At 40.8% G+C, this 21,274-nt stretch overlaps 1 protein-coding gene across 3 annotated transcripts in view; it reads right to left on the reverse strand.

Moving 5' to 3' along the window:
- Positions 1-568: 568 nt before the first annotated feature.
- LOC117466201 (interleukin-1 receptor type 1-like) overlaps positions 569-21,274 on the reverse strand; it is a 32,879-nt gene continuing 12,173 nt past the window's right edge. Inside the window, exons 1-11 of one of the 3 annotated variants that reach the window (XM_071207108.1) lie at positions 20,801-20,852; positions 20,059-20,311; positions 19,320-19,524; positions 17,980-18,151; positions 17,009-17,071; positions 16,133-16,277; positions 15,347-15,501; positions 12,379-12,522; positions 3,497-3,664; positions 2,704-2,903; positions 571-1,437 (exon numbers count right to left, since the gene is read on the reverse strand). In XM_071207108.1, the coding sequence (XP_071063209.1) occupies positions 1,150-1,437; positions 2,704-2,903; positions 3,497-3,664; positions 12,379-12,522; positions 15,347-15,501; positions 16,133-16,277; positions 17,009-17,071; positions 17,980-18,151; positions 19,320-19,524; positions 20,059-20,249 (1,731 nt within the window). In that variant the 5' untranslated portion in view covers positions 20,250-20,311; positions 20,801-20,852 and the 3' untranslated portion in view covers positions 571-1,149. Of the gene's footprint in view, positions 1,438-2,703; positions 2,904-3,496; positions 3,665-12,378; positions 12,523-15,346; positions 15,502-16,132; positions 16,278-17,008; positions 17,072-17,979; positions 18,152-19,319; positions 19,525-20,058; positions 20,312-20,800; positions 20,853-21,274 lie in introns of those variants that run through there. The other 2 variants (XM_071207107.1, XM_034109334.2) reach the window with 2 other exon arrangements.

Raw genomic sequence — 21,274 nt, forward strand, 5'->3', positions numbered from 1 at the left:
CACGTGTTGATGGAGAAGAGACATGAAGAAGAGGGGACACATGTTGATGTAGAAGAGACATGGAGAAGAGGGGACACGTGTTGATGTAGAAGAGACATGGAGAAGAGGGGACACGTGTTGATGTAGAAGAGACATGAAGAAGAGGGGACACATGTTGATGTAGAAGAGACATGAAGAAGAGGGGACACATGTTGATGTAGAAGAGACATGAAGAAGAGGGGACACATGTTGATGTAGAAGAGACATGAAGAAGAGGGGACACATGTTGATGTAGAAGAGACATGGAGAAGAGGGGACACATGTTGATGTAGAAGAGACATGGAGAAGAGGGGACACATGTTGATGTAGAGGAGACATGAAGAAGAGGGGACACATGTTGATGTAGAAGAGACATGAAGAAGAGGGGACACATGTTGATGTAGAAGAGACATGAAGAAGAGGGGACACATGTTGATGTAGAAGAGACGTGAAGAAGAGGGGACACATGTTGATGTAGAAGAGACATGGAGAAGAGGGGACACATGTTGATGTAGAAGAGACGTGAAGAAGAGGGGACACATGTTGATGTAGAAGAGACATGAAGAAGAGGGGACACATGTTGATGTAGAAGAGACGTGAAGAAGAGGGGACACATGTTGATGTAGAAGAGACATGAAGAAGAGGGGACACATGTTGATGTAGAAGAGACATGAAGAAGAGGGGACACATGTTGATGTAGAAGAGACATGAAGAAGAGGGGACACATGTTGATGTAGAAGAGACGTGAAGAAGAGGGGACACATGTTGATGTATAAGAGACGTGAAGAAGAGGGGACACATGTTGATGTTGAGGAGACATGAAACAGTGGATTTTGCATAATGGGTCCCCTTTAAGGTATATCGTCGGCGAATCGCAGACGTTCCTTTTTGTTTGCCAATGAAAGCGTTCAGTGAATGTCCCAGCGTCGAGCTTCAACACATACTTACTAAGAGTATTTTATCTGCAGCAGAAAAATACTGGGTACAAAAAGTTGGAGTCGAGCACGGCTAAAGAGTACCTTTTGGTTCTCAGCATGTATCCTCAGCTTGTTGTGACAACAAAGTGTTCTTAATCGTCTCTGTGAGAGGATCAATACACATTTACATTGGATCGAGATACTCATGACCTCATCACACGTTCAGCAGGGTCGCTTTCTCGGGGCACATCGCCCTCTTGCCCTTCACCGGCATACGGTACCTCATCTCCTTCCAAAACCTGGAGGAAGGGGAGAGTGTTTGCGATAACTGTCCACCTTTCTCCTCGTCCTCTTTCGTCCTCATACATGTCCTCCATCTTCCCGCCCTGCTCTGGTTCTTCCACCAACACACGGCGCCCTGCTTCTTCCTCAGGTGCCGCACCGACTCTGGGAAGAGAGCCAGCTGAGCAGGGGTGATCTCTTCCAGCTCCACCAGAATCACCTGGAAGGAAGTGCAGCAATTAGAAATCAGAGGGCTTTTCTGAGCATGTGGCCAACGGCTACACATTTCTGAAATGGAGCAATGGTGGTTCTGGGGGGGGGGCAGTTGTTGAACAAAGACAGTGTTCAAGATGTAAACTTCTTCAGTTCAGTATAGATAGATAGATTCAACTTATTGTCATTACACAGGACAGGTACCATGTAACGAAACGGTTGCTCTGCATTTGACCCATCCTAGTGTTAGGAGCCATTATGAACGGCGCCCGGGGAGCAGTGTCGGGAACGGTGCCTTGCTCAGGGACACCTCGGTAGAACTTGGTCTTGCCGGGACTTGAACTGGTGACCTTCCAGTTGCCAAGCCAAGTCCCTATGGACTTCGCCGCCACCGCCCCCCAGTATGAAGACAAAGCACAACAAATATATAGAATACTATTTTAGTTTTTTTGTCAATGACTTAGTTGCAATTTTCGTTCAGTTACTTTACCATCAACCTAAATGCAGGTTGGGTTAATAAACACATCATTTATGCAGCCAAACTTTATTTTTGTTTTATTTCTTAATAATTGTTTGTACTTGTTTTAGTAACAACATTTATTTCAGTAACTTAATTAAACCCATTCCTGTTATCTTAGGCCAAGGGTACAGCGCAGTATTGGCTGCAACGCCATAACAAATTGCATTAATAAAGATGTATTATTTTGCAGGAGGGTCCAAGCATAGTGTTACAGGGGACAAGTACATACAATCATCACCCAATCACAGAGGTGGGAAGTTGTGGAGTACAAATACTTTGTTACTGTACTTAAGTACAATGTTCTGGTATCAGTACTTTACTCTGTGTTTGGTGGCGTGATCGTTATTCTTTAGAGTCACTGCGTGCCTATGGATTGGAACACGATCCGTGTATCCATCACTTCCTGGTCTTCTCTAAAGAAGAGGGACCAATGGAAACGTTGTCATGTTGCCGTTGGTCACCATGGAAACATTCATTAGCTAACAATGACATTATTGTTCTATTAATATAAAGGGAGGTCAGGTACTCTTTAAAACAGCTGCTAGTTATGGGTACTTTTTACTGAAGCACACTTCAAAGCCTCTTTACTTTCACTTGAGTAAAGACGTTTAGTCAGTACTTCTACTCTCACCAGAGTATTTTTAAACACGAGTTATGTGTACTTCTATTCGAGTAAAGGATGTGTGTACTTTTGCCATCTCTGACCAATCACCCTGAATCTCCCTACGCATATATTAAAGTGTGCTTCCTCACCTTGAGAGATCCCTCCAGCAGAGACCTGTGCATCGCTGCCAGACGCTCCAGCTGCTGTCTTGAGTCTGGATAGTTTTCTTCACCGCCATCGAAACTCGTGTTGCTGCTGCGGTCACTTTTTCTCATGAAAGTGGAGGCGGTGTAGAGCAGGAGGAGGCGCCGGCTGGCTTGAATGTTCTCTTCCACCGAGTCCACTATGGCTGCAGGGAGGAAGAGACAGTGATATTAGTTTAAACAAGAGTTTAATAGATAATGATTCTCAACGTAGCTACTCACAAAACTCATAACCTGACCTGTGGTAGTGCACGATATATCTGAGAGACGATGAGCAGGCTAACGAGCAGAAACAAACCTCTTTTGATATAAAGCATGTGTATCGGACTAACTTTTAATCACTTAGCCTTCTTGTGATTCGTCCAAATGTTACCTCTTAAGATTCTCTCTTATGTTTATCGGATATCTGATATTTTAAAAATTTTAAACGTGTCAGTAAACTTTAATTAATGGTCCCAAACAAAAGGCAGTTGTCTATCTGTGGAATAAAAAAGGGCCCTAAACCAACACTAGGTTCAACCAACAATGCTATGATTAAGAACACGATTAAGAACGATCATAAATAACATGCATGACAAATACTGTTGTAAATTTACATGGTTGTAATATTTGTAGTAATAAGAAAAGGTCCTCGGCACCAACCTTTCCTTATAACTTTGAAGAATTTGGAATTGAAAAAAACAGATGCTTTTGTATCTAAGGTAACTAGAATGCTGCTTCTGCCATGAAGGGGACTCACCCATCCCGGGGACGCAGTCACGGCCTGCGAGGAAGAGTTTGTAGCCGCAGGCCTTTTCCAACACTTCGGGTAGTGTGTGAAAGACAAACGCCTCCACTTCATTGCTGAACCCCTCTGTGTTGGGCTGGGAGTACGCCACATAGGCGTCGTACAGCTTCCCATCCGAATCTGACTCGGGAACAACGAAGAAGAGCTCATTAAAGGTTGTTTTTGTGGCCGTTCAGTATTCACAGGTTGCTTTATTCATTCAGATTCAGCCGCGCTATCTCATGCACATTTTATAAATAATTTGATGATTGCATTTAAGGCAGATTTTTAGGTGATGACCAATGTGCTTTGAGCTTTTTGATTCTTTACAAAATGATTTATGATAATGATTTTATCATAATTTGATTCAAGAAAAGGTGTAAAGAAAGAAGAATTGGACAGTGTGACGATGTCCGGTAACCTGTTTCGCTGATGGTAGATTTTTGTGTTGACTGTACAAGTACCTCAAAATTGTACTTAAGTTCTTGAGTAAATGTACCAGATTCTGATTCTAGAGCTCCAGATTCTGTGAGATGTGTGTGTGTGTGTGTGTGTGTGTGTGTGTGTGTGTGTGTGTGTGTGTGTGTGTGTGTGTGTGTGTGTGTGTGTGTGTGTGTGTGTGTGTGTGTGTGTGTGTTGCAATGTGTAGGCATCACTGTGGGGTTTTCCAATATGTACTGCTTTGTGTAGTGTACGGGTATTGTGAGATGAGATGTCTTTTATCTACAGCAGTGTGGGCCGCCAAATCATTTGCAAAATATTATGATTTGTGTGGAAACATTTCATTATTAAGATTTTCTCTGTCTTGATCCTCCTTAGCAACGGTCATTACAGTCCTTGACAGCGGTCTGTTCTACTGGATTAACAACGTGTCACATGTTCTGAATTGACCGGAAGTCCCGCCTTATTTGACCGGAAGTCCCGCCTTTTTATTTTGAAAACCGGAAGTCCCGCCTCGTTCGACCGGAAGTCCCGCCCCCGCTTCCGGTTTACAAAATAAAAAAATGAGAAAAATAAAATGCCGTTGTTTTCAATCAATTAATATGTCTAGGATATATATATCCCGCCTCCTAACCACTTCCTGTGTGGTTAATCCTGTATACAGTATCGAATGTAACTTACAAATACTTGCAAATAACATGAAATTAATCAAAAGTAAAGCATCTTAAAAAAAAACATATATTTAAACCTCTCTGTTTTTGCAAACAGGACATGACAGGACATGAGGGGAGAACACATATGGTGAAGGAGGGGGAACACACACACACACACACACACACACACACTTTCCCCGCCCCTCACCCCTCTCGCTTGAGGGCTGTCTAGATAAAAAGCCAGCGTCACTCATTTTTCAAGTCGAGAGAAAATGGCCAAGAGACGTTTTGATATGAATTTAATCAGCGAGACACCGGTGACAACTTACAGCCATCCGTTGGGTGCTCCAATCAAGAAACGAATGCAGTTTGTATGCCGGGTTCAGACGCCTACAGCCGAAGAACTTCACGAAGAATGGACTCTAAAAAATGGCGATGTTTGGGGTTATATATTCAACTATATGGCTAATGAACTACATTTCTACAATCTGAAGAATGGAGAAACGTATGGACCTCGTAGTGTTAAAGCGACACTGACCTCAACAGATTGGGCTGTGTTAACTCTGGTGTCTTCCCGAGATCTACACGCAACCATTGTATCGGAAGAAGTAGTGCATCAGGAAACCATCGTGGAACCAGAGGTGTACAAGATATTTGCAAAGAAAAGCAAAGAAACACAAACAGCATGCGAGATTAAAGAAGAGTTTGCATCGTTACCCCTCAATGTGAAGGAAGAAGAAGGAGATATTCCCACACAGCCAGAAGGGAGAAGAGTCCTGACAGGCATCGTCTGGGAAACTAAAAGCGGACCCTCTGGGCGTTGGTATTACCGCTCAAGCCGTTTGGTGACGTTGGGTAAGGACCCCTCTGATGATTTTGTTTTGGAGTATTTTAATTCTACCTGCGGGGTATTTCAAACGTCCTTGAGGGTGCCTCTGACTGCATGGATGGAAATTATTGAAGGAAAAGCTACAAAGCTTAAAGAACTTTTTAAACAGAGTCAAACATCGATGGACATTATACTGGTGAAAAAGACCCTCACGTTTGCAGAGGACTCCGCCCCCCAGTCAACATAACAAGTCCCACCCACCTCAGCAGATCATTTAAAAAGTAAGGACCTCGCAAGGACATTTTTAGAGAGCAGCAACCATGGATCTGAGAAAAACCAAGTCTCTCCCCACGATATGCAGCCTGGATCAAACGCCTACAGGACCGCCATCCTCACCAACATTTTGGACACCAGATCTGGACAGCGCTATGGCTGACATTGATATCACGGGGTTGCTGGATATGCCTCAACCTCCATGTGAATTACACACAAATCTGCAGTGTCACTAATATATGTATATATATATATATATATTCTTTATTTAACAGGTAAAAAAAAACCTCATTGAGATTAAAATCTCTTTTCCAAGAGTGACCTGGCCAAGAAGGGCAGCATGTACAAAGTTACAACATATAAAACACAGACATGAAAGGCAGACAAATACAGCTGTAAAACACAAATAAAATGGCACATTAGCCAGTCAATATAAAACCTTTATTTAACCAGATTGGTCCCATTGAGATCATAGATCTCTTTTTCAAGGGAGACCTGTAGAAATATGCAAAGTAAAACAAACTATTAAAATCATTCAAAAACTGGCAACATTTTTAAAACGATTTCAAGATATACGAGCACTCACATCGACCAAAACTAAAAAAGTGTTACACAGTGACTGACATTCTGTACGGGAGTTCACACCCCAGCTGCTGTAGGGAGTTGAAATATGTTATGGCTCTCGGGGGATGGTGGTTAAGAGACAGATTCTTAGTTTTTGGACTGCCTCAGGGGGTTAACGACATCTACTAAAAACAAAGTACTTCATTATCTACTTTTTTCAGCTTTTATACACAAAAGTGCAGGGAAGGTAGGCAGATTTAGAACACTATCTATGAGATAGTGTTAGTGTTCCCTGCCCTTATCCATTTATTTTTTCTTTATTCAGCAATCGGCAATTGTGTCACCTTGTTTTTCTTGTTAATTAGGAAAGTGCTTGCTTAAATGTTTGTATTTTAAGTGCATATTATAGAACAGGTATAGGGCAATATCAAAATTAGCCCAAACTTTTTTATTCACAATGTTTACTGATAAACATCAAAATATGCAGGGGGTCCAATTCTTAACTTTTCCCAAAAACATTCTAGAATTTCTTTATCTAACACAAAAAAACATGAATTTTAAAAACATTTGACAACAATAGATACGTTGTTCCTGTTTTTATTACGATTATCAGATACAAAATGATAAGTATAAATAAAGCTATGCTTTCAAATGCATTATTCAGAGATATTAGGCCTGTCAAATCAAAACTGGAGCATGTGAATAAGAGAGAGCAGAGTCCTAACCAGCTGATCCAAACCAAACTCTGAGCAGCCGGCGGCTGAGACGGAGCCAACCAGCATGCGGACCAAACTGCTGCTAAGAACTCATGTTTAAATGAAATAGCAAGCAATGAATTCAAAGTGTGTATTTACTACACTAAGAGGAAAAGGAGATTTATCTGAGTTCTCTTGTGAGAGATTCGTGAGTAGAGAAGCGGCATCAGGTTTACAATCCCTCCTGCTAGGACGAAAACACAACTGCAGGTAAATGTGATGATGATGTGTGACAGGTTGAATGCAGCACAATAATCATTTTATTTTCTGAAATCTTTGGTATCGTAATCGTTTAACCAACATTGTAGTTCAAAATAAAATTTGAATAATCACCCTGTGCTCCAACCAAACAAAAGAGAATACAAAATACACTCATGTAATAACAAAAAATAAGTTAATTTGTCATTTTAAAGCAAATAAGACAAACTCTACGAATACAGACTTTACATTTTCCAACATCGACATAATACAATTGAAATGTAACCATTTAACATATAAAATCGCTCATGTTTTCATCAAGGGTATCTACAGCATTACTATACTTTAGAGAAGATTGGTACAGTATATGATGATGTACATTATATATATATATAAAGCTTATGTGGGATACACAAATAAATATCACCCAATGGATGTTATCTACATCTCATCACATTTTAACTCCTCAGAGTGATTGTGTCTTGATATTTGTCTATATTGATGTTAAACATGGAGCTGCTGTGATGCAAGTCAAATTTGATCTGACCATTAAAGTATTATCGTATTATCGTATCGTATTTCTGCAGGAGATCCACACATAGACAACTCAACATCACAAAGAGGTCAAAAACTTCACAACAGCCCTTTCAATTGGGACAAAATGTATCGACAGTCATTTAAAAATGACCCCTCTCACAACTAAGAAGAAGTTAAGAAAATGGACACTGCAAATATAGCTAGGTAAAATGCCAAGTGGGTACAGCTCATTACAAATGTTAATCTTGGGTTTGCTTTCACTCGATGAAGCTCAGTGCAAGTTCTTTCATGAAGTGCAGGGTCTTTCATGAAGACTTTCACCTTTCCTAGTCGGAGAGTGTATTTTGTATTCTCTTTTGTTTGGTTGGAGCACAGGGTGATTATTCAAATTTTATTTTGAACTACAATGTTGGTTAAACGATTACGATACCAAAGATTTCAGAAAATAAAATGATTATTGTGCTGCATTCAACCTGTCACACATCATCATCACATTTACCTGCAGTTGTGTTTTCGTCCTAGCAGGAGGGATTGTAAACCTGATGCCGCTTCTCTACTCACGAATCTCTCACAAGAGAACTCAGATAAATCTCCTTTTCCTCTTAGTGTAGTAAATACACACTTTGAATTCATTGCTTGCTATTTCATTTAAACATGAGTTCTTAGCAGCAGTTTGGTCCGCATGCTGGTTGGCTCCGTCTCAGCCGCCGGCTGCTCAGAGTTTGGTTTGGATCAGCTGGTTAGGACTCTGCTCTCTCTTATTCACATGCTCCAGTTTTGATTTGACAGGCCTAATATCTCTGAATAATGCATTTGAAAGCATAGCTTTATTTATACTTATCATTTTGTATCTGATAATCGTAATAAAAACAGGAACAACGTATCTATTGTTGTCAAATGTTTTTAAAATTCATGTTTTTTTGTGTTAGATAAAGAAATTCTAGAATGTTTTTGGGAAAAGTTAAGAATTGGACCCCCTGCATATTTTGATGTTTATCAGTAAACATTGTGAATAAAAAAGTTTGGGCTAATTTTGATATTGCCCTATACCTGTTCTATAATATGCACTTAAAATACAAACATTTAAGCAAGCACTTTCCTAATTAACAAGAAAAACAAGGTGACACAATTGCCGATTGCTGAATAAAGAAAAAATAAATGGATAAGGGCAGGGAACACTAACACTATCTCATAGATAGTGTTCTAAATCTGCCTACCTTCCCTGCACTTTTGTGTATAAAAGCTGAAAAAAGTAGATAATGAAGTACTTTGTTTTAGTAGATGTCGTTAACCCCCTGAGGCAGTCCAAAAACTAAGAATCTGTCTCTTAACCACCATCCCCCGAGAGCCATAACATATTTCAACTCCCTACAGCAGCTGGGGTGTGAACTCCCGTACAGAATGTCAGTCACTGTGTAACACTTTTTTAGTTTTGGTCGATGTGAGTGCTCGTATATCTTGAAATCGTTTTAAAAATGTTGCCAGTTTTTGAATGATTTTAATAGTTTGTTTTACTTTGCATATTTCTACAGGTCTCCCTTGAAAAAGAGATCTATGATCTCAATGGGACCAATCTGGTTAAATAAAGGTTTTATATTGACTGGCTAATGTGCCATTTTATTTGTGTTTTACAGCTGTATTTGTCTGCCTTTCATGTCTGTGTTTTATATGTTGTAACTTTGTACATGCTGCCCTTCTTGGCCAGGTCACTCTTGGAAAAGAGATTTTAATCTCAATGAGGTTTTTTTTTACCTGTTAAATAAAGAATATATATATATATATATATATATATATATATATACATATATTAGTGACACTCTGCAGATTTGTGTGTAATTCACATGGAGGTTGAGGCATATCCAGCCACCCCGTGATATCAATGTCAGCCATAGCGCTGTCCAGATCTGGTGTCCAAAATGTTGGTGAGGATGGCGGTCCTGTAGGCGTTTGATCCAGGCTGCATATCGTGGGGAGAGACTTGGTTTTTCTCAGATCCATGGTTGCTGCTCTCTAAAAATGTCCTTGCGAGGTCCTTACTTTTTAAATGATCTGCTGAGGTGGGTGGGACTTGTTATGTTGACTGGGGGGCGGAGTCCTCTGCAAACGTGAGGGTCTTTTTCACCAGTATAATGTCCATCGATGTTTGACTCTGTTTAAAAAGTTCTTTAAGCTTTGTAGCTTTTCCTTCAATCATTTCCAGCCATGCAGTCAGAGGCACCCTCAAGGACGTTTGAAATACCCCGCAGGTAGAATTAAAATACTCCAAAACAAAATCATCAGAGGGGTCCTTACCCAACGTCACCAAACGGCTTGAGCGGTAATACCAACGCCCAGAGGGTCCGCTTTTAGTTTCCCAGACGATGCCTGTCAGGACTCTTCTCCCTTCTGGCTGTGTGGGAATATCTCCTTCTTCTTCCTTCACATTGAGGGGTAACGATGCAAACTCTTCTTTAATCTCGCATGCTGTTTGTGTTTCTTTGCTTTTCTTTGCAAATATCTTGTACACCTCTGGTTCCACGATGGTTTCCTGATGCACTACTTCTTCCGATACAATGGTTGCGTGTAGATCTCGGGAAGACACCAGAGTTAACACAGCCCAATCTGTTGAGGTCAGTGTCGCTTTAACACTACGAGGTCCATACGTTTCTCCATTCTTCAGATTGTAGAAATGTAGTTCATTAGCCATATAGTTGAATATATAACCCCAAACATCGCCATTTTTTAGAGTCCATTCTTCGTGAAGTTCTTCGGCTGTAGGCGTCTGAACCCGGCATACAAACTGCATTCGTTTCTTGATTGGAGCACCCAACGGATGGCTGTAAGTTGTCACCGGTGTCTCGCTGATTAAATTCATATCAAAACGTCTCTTGGCCATTTTCTCTCGACTTGAAAAATGAGTGACGCTGGCTTTTTATCTAGACAGCCCTCAAGCGAGAGGGGTGAGGGGCGGGGAAAGTGTGTGTGTGTGTGTGTGTGTGTGTGTGTGTGTGTGTGTGTGTGTGTGTGTGTGTGTGTGTGTGTGTGTGTGTGTGTGTGTGTGTGTGTGTGTGTGTGTTCCCCCTCCTTCACCATATGTTTTCTCCCCTCATGTCCTGTCATGTCCTGTTTGCAAAAACAGAGAGGTTTAAATATATGTTTTTTTTTAAGATGCTTTACTTTTGATTAATTTCATGTTATTTGCAAGTATTTGTAAGTTACATTCGATACTGTATACAGGATTAACCACACAGGAAGTGGTTAGGAGGCGGGATATATATATCCTAGACATATTAATTGATTGAAAACAACGGCATTTTATTTTTCTCATTTTTTAAATTTAAATTTATTTTTTATTTTATTTTGTAAACCGGAAGCGGGGGCGGGACATCCGCCGGAAGCGGGGGCGGGACATCCGGTCGAACGAGGCGGGACTTCCGGTCGAACGAGGCGGGACTTCCGGTTTTCAAAATAAAAAGGTGGGACTTCCGGTCAAATAAGGCGGGACTTCCGGTCAAAAAGGGGCGGGGCGACCTGTCACTTTTTCTGCATACTAATGAGATTGATATGGCATTTGTACTACTACTACTACTGTATTCAGCCTCCGTATTGTTTATGGTCGAATGTGGGCTGCGAACATTTTTTAGATTCTTAAGTGGGCCCTGATTTGAAAAAGGTTGGGAACCGCTGATCTACAGTAAAGATGTGTTCAGCAAAATCAAATTGCACAATATATTTAGACCAAATACCTTGATATTAAGATTATAGGGTTAACTTGTGTTGCTTTCATAAAATATTTACACAATAATGTTATTAATTATCATTAATCTTGTGGATATATAACCTTTTTATCCATATGTATATATATACACCCACATTAATGTATATCCCTATATATCCATATACATTATACTGTGTATGTACTGTATATGTATGCAATATCTTTGACTAAGTACATTTTAAAATCAATAATGCGTCAATATTGTAGAGTTGACCATTGACCAGAATTTGTTTTTGTTATAAATAATCAGTAATGTAGATAAAAGTGAGTAAAGCAAATAATAGTCGGTCTCGTTTAGAAAATTAAAGGTGGGGTAGGTAAGTTTCAGAAACCGGCTCGAGCGCACTAAAATTTGAAAATACAAAGCCGAAAAGAATCCGCCCCTTCCTTCAGACTTCCTTACAGAGCACCTCCTCCAACACACATGAACATGACGTCAGCAGACTGGTGAAAGTGGCCGCCTGTTGCTGGCGAGTCATTGAAGTACTGCTGTAATGCACGCCCAATGACGGCACGCCCAATGACGGCACGAGATACATTTGTGCGTGCACGAGATGGAAGGCTGACAGACAGGGCGGCAATCCAATCCGTTTAGCTTTTTACAGTATTACGGCTTCCACAGATGACATTTTTTTATGGATTTTTTCTCAAAGCACTTCAGATATTCATTGCTATCGGGATGTTAAGAGCATTCCATGGAATATAACAAAAAGTGTCTCAAGCCGGTTTCTGAAACGTACCTACCCCACCTTTAAATCTCTGCAGATATTTATTCTTATATCATGATATCAATATTGCCTAGTCCTAACAACACATAAGTTCTTACACACATCTGCTGTAAATATTACCTGTATTTGTATAGAAGACTAGAAACATCCTCCGAAAGCAGAGCACAATGTCGACTTTAAAAAGGTAGTAGATGATGACGGAGACGATAAAGAGAACGGCCACATTTCCAAGAATCATTCCAATGGGAAGTCTCATGTCTGGATCTGTATGAACATCAAACATACCAGAAAAACAAATTCGATTTAGAGAGTTATAGGATCACACAGTGTTTCCCACAGATCTGAAATATACTTGGGGGGATGGTGGTAGCGGGGGGGACCCTTCACGCGATGGCAGAGCGAACAGGTACAGGCAGGGCCCATAGTGATAGACCTATAGTTTAAATCTACTACCCACAAATAAACATATCAACATGGGTTACTATTTAAAACAAATGGTAACTGTATTTAGGAACCTATCCATGTGATTTTAAGTGGGGGGGGAGGACCTCAAATCCTTTAGGGGGGTCCGGTGGCATGCTTTTCATTTTGGAGTTAAATGCATCAATCTGGTGCACTTTTAGGGGAAAACAAAGATCAGATCTATGGGAACACCTATATGAAACAGAACTGTATACATTTTCGGGAAACTCTCTCAATTCCATTTGTTCTAATTATATATAATGAAAATATTTTAAATTGATAGTGTCTGGAACACTGTTCTCAAGCTACTATAGCTTATTGGGGGGTGTAGTGCTATTTTTGTGCCGGAGCGCACCTATGACTTGCGCATGCATGTTGTGGCACAACCACCAAAACAGAAGCATACTGTATGGATATAGTTTACGCAGTGCTTGAATTGTGCCGGTACTCACCGGTACGCAGTAGGCCTACCGGCACTTCTGATTTTACCGGTGGTACCGGTAAGGTGCCGGTACTTATGATTTTATGATTATTTAAATGTATACAGTTCTGTTTCATATGGGTGTAGTCTCTTTATTTCCCCCTCAAAGTGCACCAGATTGATGCATTTAAGTCCAACATTTAAAATAAAATCTTACCGGGGGGAGCATGCCCCCGGACCCCCCTATAGGATTTGAGGTCCACCCCCACTTAAAATATGTTCACATGGACAGGTTCCTAAATAGATTTGCAATTTTTTTTATATAGTAACCCATCTCCATATGTTTATTTTTGGGTAGTAGATTTAAACTAGAGGGCTATCACTATGGGCAGCAACGCTGTAAATATTGACAAATAAATCCAGGAAAATGGCACAAAAAACTGGTAGTGGCCTGTCTGGGTGTATAATTCCTGGCCTGACTTATTGTCCCAGTCCGGCCCTGAATTTGACGCATGACAACAAATATGCCCAGCGTACCTATGACGTGCCGCAGCGATAGAGCAGAAAATACATCACATAACGTTAGCATTTCGAAAATGTTAGCGTGGCTTAATAATAGTGCTAAAAGACAGCGGTTGTCGCCAGACAAGGATTCCCTCTCTCCTTTCCTGCTGAAAGATGGTGAGTGTACTCGGGGACGAGGAGTCATTTAACCAGCCACTAGTAGGAGTCAGGCTTTACTTTCTTTTATATCCATAAAGAAAAAGTAAATCTGTTGACAGTTGTTTCATTATGGATGTTGAGAGGTGTCCATACATCTCTTCATTTTGCTCTCAAAGTGCACCAGATTGATGCATCTAACTTCAATATTTAAAAAAAATAATTCTTCCCGGGGGAACATGCCCCCGGACCCCCCTAGAAGGTGTCAGGTCCACCCCCCACTTATAAAAATAGTACCGTACCCCTGCACCCCCTCTAATCTCAGATGCACCCCGAGTCATTTTGTTTATGTACAGTGAGCCTTTCTAAAATATACAGTAAAGAGACAAACCCACCAGCATTATAGGATATACTATGACTTTGAGCCAAATACTTGTTTTTGGGCCTATAAATAAATGGACTTGAAACAGTTGCTGATTTAGAGTACTGGCACCTTTTTTATTCCAATTCAAGCACTGAGTTTACGATATAAAAAGTGTGCAAATGTATTTAGTATCCTATCCATTTGAACATGTTTAATTGGGGGGTGGACCTAACATCCTCTAGGTGGGTCCCGGGGCATGCTCCCCCGGTAACATTTTTAAGTTAAATGCATCAATCTGGTGCACTTTGAGGCCAAAATGAAGGTCTAGATCTATGGATACAGATCTCAACAACACCCATGTGAAACAGAACTGGAAACAAATTTACTTTTTCTTTACGCATATTTGTACTAATCACTCCCCTTTTAAACTGTATTCTTGATTTACTGTCCTATAGTATGAATTGGAATGATTTCATACCCGTTTTGATTTATTCTCTTATTTTTTTCAACTTTAAAGATCATATAAAGGCTTGCCTTGGAAATACTTGTTTACATAAATAGTGACCTAAAGGTTTGAGACTGAGATAACTAAAGGTAACTATCTAAACCCTCAGAGAGTCCTGTACATCACTGAGCTGTAGTTATTTCTCTCAGTCTGACAGGACAGGGATCTCCTCCAGCTTGTTGTAGAAACAGCTTCTTATATCCGTTAGCGCAGCTAGCTAACGGGATGCTAACAACAACATTCCCCGGTACCGGTGCGCGCTCTCTCTCTCTCTCTCTCTCTCTCTCTCTCTCTCTCTGACACACAGAGACCCAGAAGTACTTGTACTTTACTGTATCCTATTATTTTCAATGGCTATATTGTATGATCAGTATGACAGAGGAACAGATCGCCACTGGACTTACAGCTAAAGACACAGCCATGCAAAAAATGTGTACAGCTCTTGATGTGTACTGCAATCTTTAAAGTGGTGAAATGTTCTACTGGTGTCCGCAGTACGTCTCATGATTGTACCTTTTGTTTTTATTTAACTTCTGAGTAAATGATGATGATATCTAAGGGTCTTTTTGACCTTTTGGTCGGATCATACAAACAATAGGAGATGTCAACACACGTGCCCTGACAGCCCACAAAGAATGAAAAAAACAACAGAGGTTTAAACACGCTGGGTTTTGACCTGTTGGCAGCAGAGTAAAGTAGCTCTGAGGGTTTCCTCTGGCACTGGACGCTTTACAAGTGTAGTTGATGTTGTAATCCTTCTCCTGTAGCTTAGAAATCGTCAGCACACGCTCTATCCACACACCCTCAACAGGAACAGTCTGGCTCCTAGTCCTGGGGGGCACAGAAAGATTATAAAATGTTATGGTAATGTGCTTAATTAGAGATTGATATTTGACAACGTTTATTTTTTGTCAGTAGTAGTACATTGTTAAATCAATTGGAGTAACTACATGCAATCAGAACAGTTTGCATTACTTAGAACTAATAATAGATTTTTCTTCTGGGGTTGGAAATCTTAATAGAGAGTGATTTATGCAATGTTAGGGATTGGGATTCAGGATACCAGTATTTAAGTAGTTTTGACCATGATTCTTGATAGCAGATGGAAATGTCCTACCTACATGTATGTACTTCAAAAAACGCTCCTTTACTTTGCATACTGGTTTTGTTATAAAAAGAGAATCTCCTTCAATCAAATATCATTTTAGTTTCAACATGGTCTTGTTTTTCAGAATGTTGCAAAAAAATACGGTGCTTCCCCTGGAGGCGTACATATTGTGTTTACTCTGTCAATTTCCTGTAAACTCTGAACAAACTTGTTATAAGTTAAAAACCAGAGTACCAACAAGTTTCAAAATGTTTGAATCAGACCTGAGTCTGTTGACTTCATCACAGTTCCCACTTGTACCATAAAAGCAGCCAAATAAACAAAACAAATAAAAGGAAAGGTAAGGATGCTCACAGTTTTTCTGATGTGTAGACACGTTCGGAGGGGTTTGTTTTCATAATTTCCATATTGAGATCTCTTTGGACGAACCAAAAAACATTAACCAAAGGCTTCCCGACACAAGGCACAAACACCTGGCACAGTTGGCTGAAAGTTGACCCTAAACACAGGCATAAACAATAAAACAAGTCAAAACACGATTTATCTGTATCCATAAACCCCTACATTTAAAATCAGTGAAATAGTTTTGTGCTGCCAAGGTTCCTGTTTGTTACAGGTGCCATTGAAAAGATGAAATCCAGTCTAAGTCATAGTTATTTTAACGCCACAGCTTCGCTCCTTAGTTGTAAATAATACAATGAATCAGGATCATAGAACTCAAATCACTTGATTTTCTGATATAAAGTAAGCTTAACGCCGCGTCCACACAGCGGCGTGCGTTGAAGCTTGCCCGTGAGCTTGTCTGAAACTCTACCAACAACCAATCACATGAATCTCCCGCCTCGGACACTCAAGCACGCGGTTTGATTGGCTATGAGCTTGTACTGGCATATGATTTGATTGGCTGACGCTTCCTCCGAAGCTTCAAAAGTTGAACATTGCTCAACTTTTGAAGCGAGCAACGCTCCCACAATGCAGTTCGGCAAAGTGTGAAGTCACCCCATTCAAAGTGAATGGGCAGAAGCGTTGAAGCTTCAACGCACGCCGCCGTGTGGACGGGCGGTAACAGTTCAATAATACCCTAACAAATGAATCTACCCAAAATTACTTTTTGTAAAGCTGTGCAATGCAAACGTTGATCTGAATGCAGCCTCAGTCAGTTTCAACAATTCACATTTTTGACCTTTACAAGCCCATCTTTCTCACAATACTTAGCAAGAAAGGACCTACCTATCGGTGCCTTGATTATCCCACCGGCTGGTTGGCGCACTTGTGGGGTCAAAGAGTACTTTGCTGAAAAGACAGACAACATGACGGAGCTTTAGGTTATATATTTACAGAAAAATACTGTACATGCAATACAAAGAGTTATTAGCCTTTCTTTGTTATCAATTTAAGGCAGGGGTATCAAACTAAATTGTGTCGCGGGCCACATTAGCATTATGGTTGCACTCAAAGGGCCGGTTGTAACTTGAAGCATATATAAAAATACATATATAAATGTTTAATATATATAAAATAATGTATTATACATCATTGTCTCTGCATTGGATTGTTATCGGATAGGGTAATAACTTCATAATTAACTACGTCTGAAAGCAGAAATCTAGGGCAAATAATTGATTCAGTGCGCATGTCACAAAATGAGATGCATTGTGGGGCATGTAGTTTATGGACAAGGTGCTTCTGTAAAGCGGCATGTAACCGTATAATAAACGTATTATATTCTTTGCAAGCTCTCGCGGGCTACATAAAATGAAGTTGAAGGCCGGATTTGGCCCTCGGGCCTTGAGTTTGACACCCCTGATTTAAGGTAACAGGAATGATTTCCAGCCCTTGTCAGTCTGTTGTAAACCTCACTAACTTGTGGTTGCCACAGTAGGATAACTTGTGGTTGCCACAGTAGGATAACTTGTGGTTGCCGCAGTAGGATAACTTGTGGTTGCCACAGTAGGATAACTTGTGGTTGCCGCAGTAGGATAACTTGTGGTTGCCACAGTAGGATAACTTGTGGTTGCCACAGTAGGATAACTTGTGGTTGCCGCAGTAGGATAACTTGTGGTTGCCACAGTAGGATAACTTGTGGTTGCCGCAGTAGGATAACTTGTGGTTGCCACAGTAGGATTCATTATTGAATCGTGTTGTGGATAAACTGCATAAAGAACCTGACTTGAACAGTCAAGTGCTGAGTCTTTTCTCACCATTGACCCACGCCTCAATCGACTCTGAAACAGATCCGACGGTGCCATCGAGAGTGAAGGTCAGAGTGCAGGTGTAGGACTGTTTGTTTGTAGTTTCCACCTTATCAATCTTCAGTCTGGCGTTATCCTCGTAGCTATAGCCGTCACTCCCATCCACAATGGGGACACAGCCCTAGAGGAGACAAGAAAAGGGAGACAATATGTAAAAACTTCAACAAAATATCACATTTTATATTCAATACTTCTATTTTCAATGAATACACAATTACGTTTGTTCAGTGTGAACAGGATGCCAGTTCTGATGTTAAATGACAAATAAAATGGAGTTGTGGTTGAAACATGGTAATAGAACAGCTGACAACACGGCTGGAAAAGAAACACTGAATGCATTCGGGTTTACAATTTTAAAAACATAAAATGCTTGATTTATCAAAAGTCAATGAAACATTAATCATGGTGAATAGTCATGATATCAACATAGACCAAAATAATCTCTATAATTAAAAGTAATACTAAGTGATATGCATTGCCAGGGATAGTCACTCTCCAGCAGTGCTTCTCAAAGTGTGGTCCGCGGACCACTGGTCGCCCGTGAGCGCCCCCTAGTGGTCCGTGAGTATATAGGTGACATTTCACATTTGAAATTAATTAATTAATTAAACTTTTCCGCACTCTCGCGCAAATATTTCCGCAATGGAGCAAGCTTAAGTTTAACTTTCAATTGCATCATATAGCCCAGCGCAACACCTTCGTCACACATGTTGCCACTTCTTTGTACCAGTTTCAGGCGATTTGTAATCTGTTCTAGAAAAACGATGTATTTTTGGATATTTGTGGAGTTAGGTGGTCCGTGAGTGTTTTTTTATTGGTTAAGTGGTCCTTGGTATGAAAAAGTTTGAGAAACACTGCACTACAGAATAAACTCTTAAATTAGTCAAACTTAAAGGAAGTTTTCAACAAAAAAGTGTATTTAATTGTTAAACATTTTGCTTTTGGTTTATGTTTGTTATCAGAGATTATCCTTGAGAAGTGGGCTTGCCTTTCCTTTCTGAGAGTGTTATTGTAGATTTTCATGTGAAACTTTAAAATATCTAGATCGACATTTAATTTACTCTTCCTCCACTGGCTCTCTGCTCTGCGAGAGTTTCTTTTAAGCTCAGAAATAGCAGCAGTTAAACATTTTGCTACATTTAAAACCAACTAACAACCATTTTCTCGAATCAAGTGTGTGGTAGGCAATCTCCATTTAAGCCAAACTGCTCGTTGTCCCCAGATTTTAATCCTTGACAAGATAATGAATATTTGATGTCAGTGTGCAGCAAGATTTGCCCATAACTTACGTTGTACTTATGGTTGTACCACATCAAGGAGTAGGTGGTGTTGTAGCTGTTCAGTTTGCTGATGTATTCCTTCAGAGGGCAGCCCAGGTAGTCGGTCACCCCCTTGGTGATCTGTTGGCCAGCTTTCCTCGGCCTGCCACACTCTCCAGGAACCGGCAGCTCCACTATCAGCCTGGTGTTCTGCCTGTAGCACCCAGAGCGAGTTCTGGTGAACAAATTAAGAAGAAGTTAGTATTTTCTGTTCACATTAGGCATTGAGCAGCTGTGTCTGCAGTTTCTTGGTTTAAAGAAAAAACAATCAATCTTTTAAATCAGTCAAACGTTTATATTTAGAAGAGGCAGGTGCTGATTCCTAGAGTGTACATTTAGGTTATCTGTTTATGGTTTACATATTGATTCAAACACCACAATGCTTTGCAAATCTGGGTGACAGGAGCTTAATGCAGGTTTAAGTCTTTTGAAACATAAGGATCATACCTGCTGCGACACAAGTTTCGAATTGAACTTAAAAAACATGATACTATATTTTATCTTCGTCAGAAAATAGCTGTTGCTCCAAGGCGAGTAGGAGTCTTTAGAGCAAGAGCTGTTCAATCCTAAATGTTCGGGTTGAGGGCTCATGCTCAAAATATGTATGCTTGTAAAATGTAGATGCTACTGATTTCTTCTTCAGTATTTTCTACATTGAAGATAGCCACACAAAACAAAAGGACATTAATTCCTTCTGATGTGACAGTACCTCAGTACGCTCACGTATTCTCCATCGTCGTCCAGCGTTGTGTTCAGAAACCACAGAGTCTCTCCGCGCACCGCGGTTCGTCCGGTCTCGTTACTTATTTCTTGGCGCGTCTTTGAGTCGTACCAGGTGATGTTGTAGGGCACCGCTGAGATGTTGAAGACGTCATAAGATGCCAGGGTGGTGTTCAGCATAGCCACTTCCCCGGGAACCGAGTAAACCCTATCGAACTGGAGCCTGTAGTTGGTACAGTTCTCTGCAAAACAAATATCAGTGGAGAAAAGATTCATCATTTATTCAGCAAGTAGGCAAGTATAGCCCATTTACGACAAGACAACTCAATGTGCTTAACTTTAAAGTCACTAACAAGGTCTAAGAAGTTAGGTTTAGCTCTGACCAGGTTCAGGTTTCTGTAAATTTGGGTTAGTTGGTCAGATTCGTATCCCAGCTGAGTCACTGTAGCACTACATGTCGTGTTTTATAAGCTATAATGTGTTTGTTTCCTGACTGTCCAGGATTAGAGCCAGCAACCTTCACATCTATTAGAAATGCTGAGAACTGACAGAACAAGTCACTGCAGTTTCACCAGTGACCATCAGAGGGCAGTACAACACTTCTCTACATACTGGAGATGGATGTTAGTCATACTTGGCAACAAATGTATGAACTGTAAAACCTTTAGGATATATGCGAGGCTCCGGTGTTATGCATGCCCGACAAAAAGGAGATGATATCGTTTCCAAACCTTGCCGTACAAATCATTGAAATGTCCGTGAGTGCTTTAGGCTGTGGCGCGCTCCCGCGAGGTGCCGTGGGCATGCATAACACCGGCGCTAACAGTTCACGAGCGGCACCCCCCGTTGACAGTTCACGAGCGTGCCCCCCCCCCCCCCCTCCGTCAGAGTTCTGTAGAGACCGACAGGTAATATGGATTGTGACGGACATTTTACGATACTGTCTGTCAAAATGACGGGCAACGAAAAATTCTAGCGCAACCTCTGAGTGGGACTCACTGTCGGGATTCTCATGTTATGTCACGTGTGTAGTTTTGTATGTCTGGGTACGGGTGTTTTCCTCCTTGTATATTGTCTGGTCCTTCTTCCTGTGTTTTCCCCCTGTCGTTAGTTTCCCCGGTGTTTCTAATTGTCTGATTGTGTTCACCTGTCGCCCTCGTGTTTCTCCTCCCCTGCCCGGCTGTTTCTCGTCTTGTGATTACCCC

This window comes from Pseudochaenichthys georgianus, chromosome 21 (genome assembly GCF_902827115.2).
Source record: "Pseudochaenichthys georgianus chromosome 21, fPseGeo1.2, whole genome shotgun sequence".
NCBI classification, from domain to species: Eukaryota; Metazoa; Chordata; class Actinopteri; order Perciformes; family Channichthyidae; genus Pseudochaenichthys; species Pseudochaenichthys georgianus.